Below are 2028 nucleotides of genomic sequence, written 5' to 3'. Positions count from 1 at the left end.
CACTTATTCTCCGTTCCATCCAGCTCGATCATAAATTTGTCAACTTTTTCTTGATCCACAACGCTTAGTTTCTAGAAGGAAAGGTCAGGGAAGGGAGAACACAGGTCATGTGCAGGTGGCAGTGCAGGCACTCAGGGTGGACAGGCCGGCCAAGCAGGGCCCCTCCCAAGCAGGAGCGGCTTGGGGTGAGGCTGCAGGGGGCCGTGGGGGGAGCAGGGGCTGTCTTGCCTTTTCCAGCAGAGCGGGGCCTAGGGTCTTGTTGATGTGTTCCACGGCCTTCAGGACCCCTAGACAGGCCGGAGGAGGGGTTCGGATCTCTGACGACGCCAGCAGGCCTCTTCCTGCGGGGTCCAGCGCTACCCCCCCCCCGCCCCCCAGCGCGTCATCCACCCACGTCCTGACACCTTCGGATGGGCCGCCCTCACCTTTCCCCAGGTAGCGGGACTTGTCTCCATCTCTCAGTTCCAGGGCTTCATAGATGCCCGTGGACGCTCCGCTGGGCACAGCTGCTCGGAATCGGCCTGGGCGGGTTGAACGGGAAGGTCACTCGAGGTCCCAGCCACACCCAAGGGGCCAAGGCGTCTTCTCTGAGCCCAGGGACAGGGGGCAGTGCAGGGGGAGGCTCCCGCTTCTCCCCGCCAGGGAGCCAGGCTGGGAGCCAGGCCTGGGACGAAGTCCTGGGGAAGGGGATCCCACAGAGAGGGGACGGTGACTCGGGGGCACAGCCCACTGGGGCCGGGGTCTTCCAAGGCGAAGCACGTCTGGGGGCCTGTGTTACCCTTGGCCGTGTGCAGGTCCACCTCTACTGTGGGGTTGCCCCTGGAGTCCAGGATTTCCCGGGCAAAGATCTTCTGCATGGCCATGGCTGCAGGACGGGAGGCGCGACTGAGTGTGGACAGTGGATCCCTCAAGGAGCCCGAAATCCCTTGCCCTTTAAGAATCTTCCCCACCCCAAGAAGGCAGGTGCTGGAGCTAAAAATATCCCACAAAAAGGTCACAGAGTGAAGAGGCGCGGCCAGCCCCCTCCCCCACTCAGCACAGCTCCTATTCCACCCCCAACCTGGGAACCCAGGGGCCCCTCCTGGAACTGCTTGGATTGGGGCAGCCTGGACCCTCGTCCCCCACAGCTGTCCCCCGCAAAGCTGCACCGAGGCCTGCTCCCTCAGCCTTCTGCTCCAGCACCGTGCTCCCCAGGCCGCTGGCCCTCAGACCCGCTCCTGCTATGGTCATTCGCATCTTCCTGCGCCTCCGAAATCCGCAGGGACCCCAAATTCCCCACCTGGCCCCGGCTCTCACTCCCCTTCGCAGTCCACCTCCGCCTGCCTCTCTTCAGTCTTCTCGGTGTCGTCCCCGGTCCTGGGCACCCCGGTCCTGCCTCCTCCAACCCTTCCGATCCTCTCCAGCACCCGGGGGTCCCAGGAGGAAGAACCGGCTGACACGGTCCCCCCTTTCTCCAAAAGGCACCACGCTCCCCCTTCGCCACCCCCCATCCTCTGGGACTGCAAGAATCACCAGACCTGAGATGTCTCGGCCGGGGGTCTGGGGCGCGCTCCGAGTCTGGATGGCAGCTGGGACGGTGTCAGCTCACCCCCTCTCGCGCTGGGCATTTATCCCCAGGCACCCTGTGCCCCGGCCAGCCCCGCCCCTCTCTCCCTCGCCGTCCCCCCCCTCCGCAGTGGGCTGCCGGCCAAGTGCCCACTACAGCCTAAAGCAGCAGCCTTTGGCCCTGGGCACCTGCTCCCTTCCCAAAGGTCGATGACTACCCCCCTCCTCCGTACCCCCCAATACAAGCCCCTACTCCTAACTCCAGCTCCGGGGAGCGGCGTCAGGNCGTCCCGGAAGCCCCCTCGCCCTCCCTTCCCGCCATCCGGCGGGGCCCGGAGCGGGGGAACTTCGTGAGAAGTTGTAGGGTAGCGTGAGCAGAGGAATGAGGGACGACTCCCGCTGTCCCCATCACCACCTCCCCTGTCCACACTGCCCGGAAGTGGGGAGGGGGAGCGGAAGTTCGGGAGGGGGGAAGGGGATTTC

General features: G+C 65.2%; 1 protein-coding gene across 1 annotated transcript in view; it reads right to left on the bottom strand.

Moving 5' to 3' along the window:
* The window catches only part of ENO3 (enolase 3), a 4063-nt gene extending 3076 nt beyond the window's left edge, over positions 1–987 (bottom strand). Inside the window, exons 1-4 of the mRNA XM_077746770.1 lie at positions 779–987; positions 426–521; positions 229–287; positions 2–71 (exon numbers count right to left, since the gene is read on the bottom strand). Of these exons, the coding sequence (XP_077602896.1) occupies positions 2–71; positions 229–287; positions 426–521; positions 779–863 (310 nt within the window). The 5' untranslated portion in view covers positions 864–987. The remainder of the gene's footprint in view (position 1; positions 72–228; positions 288–425; positions 522–778) is intronic.
* Between the last annotated feature and the right edge of the window lie 1041 nt (positions 988–2028).

Source organism: Crocuta crocuta, unplaced genomic scaffold (genome assembly GCF_008692635.1).
Source record: "Crocuta crocuta isolate KB4526 unplaced genomic scaffold, BGI_CrCroc_1.0 scaffold139, whole genome shotgun sequence".
Lineage (NCBI taxonomy): Eukaryota > Metazoa > Chordata > Mammalia > Carnivora > Hyaenidae > Crocuta > Crocuta crocuta.
The sequence above is the reverse complement of the archived record's forward strand: the minus strand, read 5'-3'. Positions and strand labels throughout refer to the sequence as shown.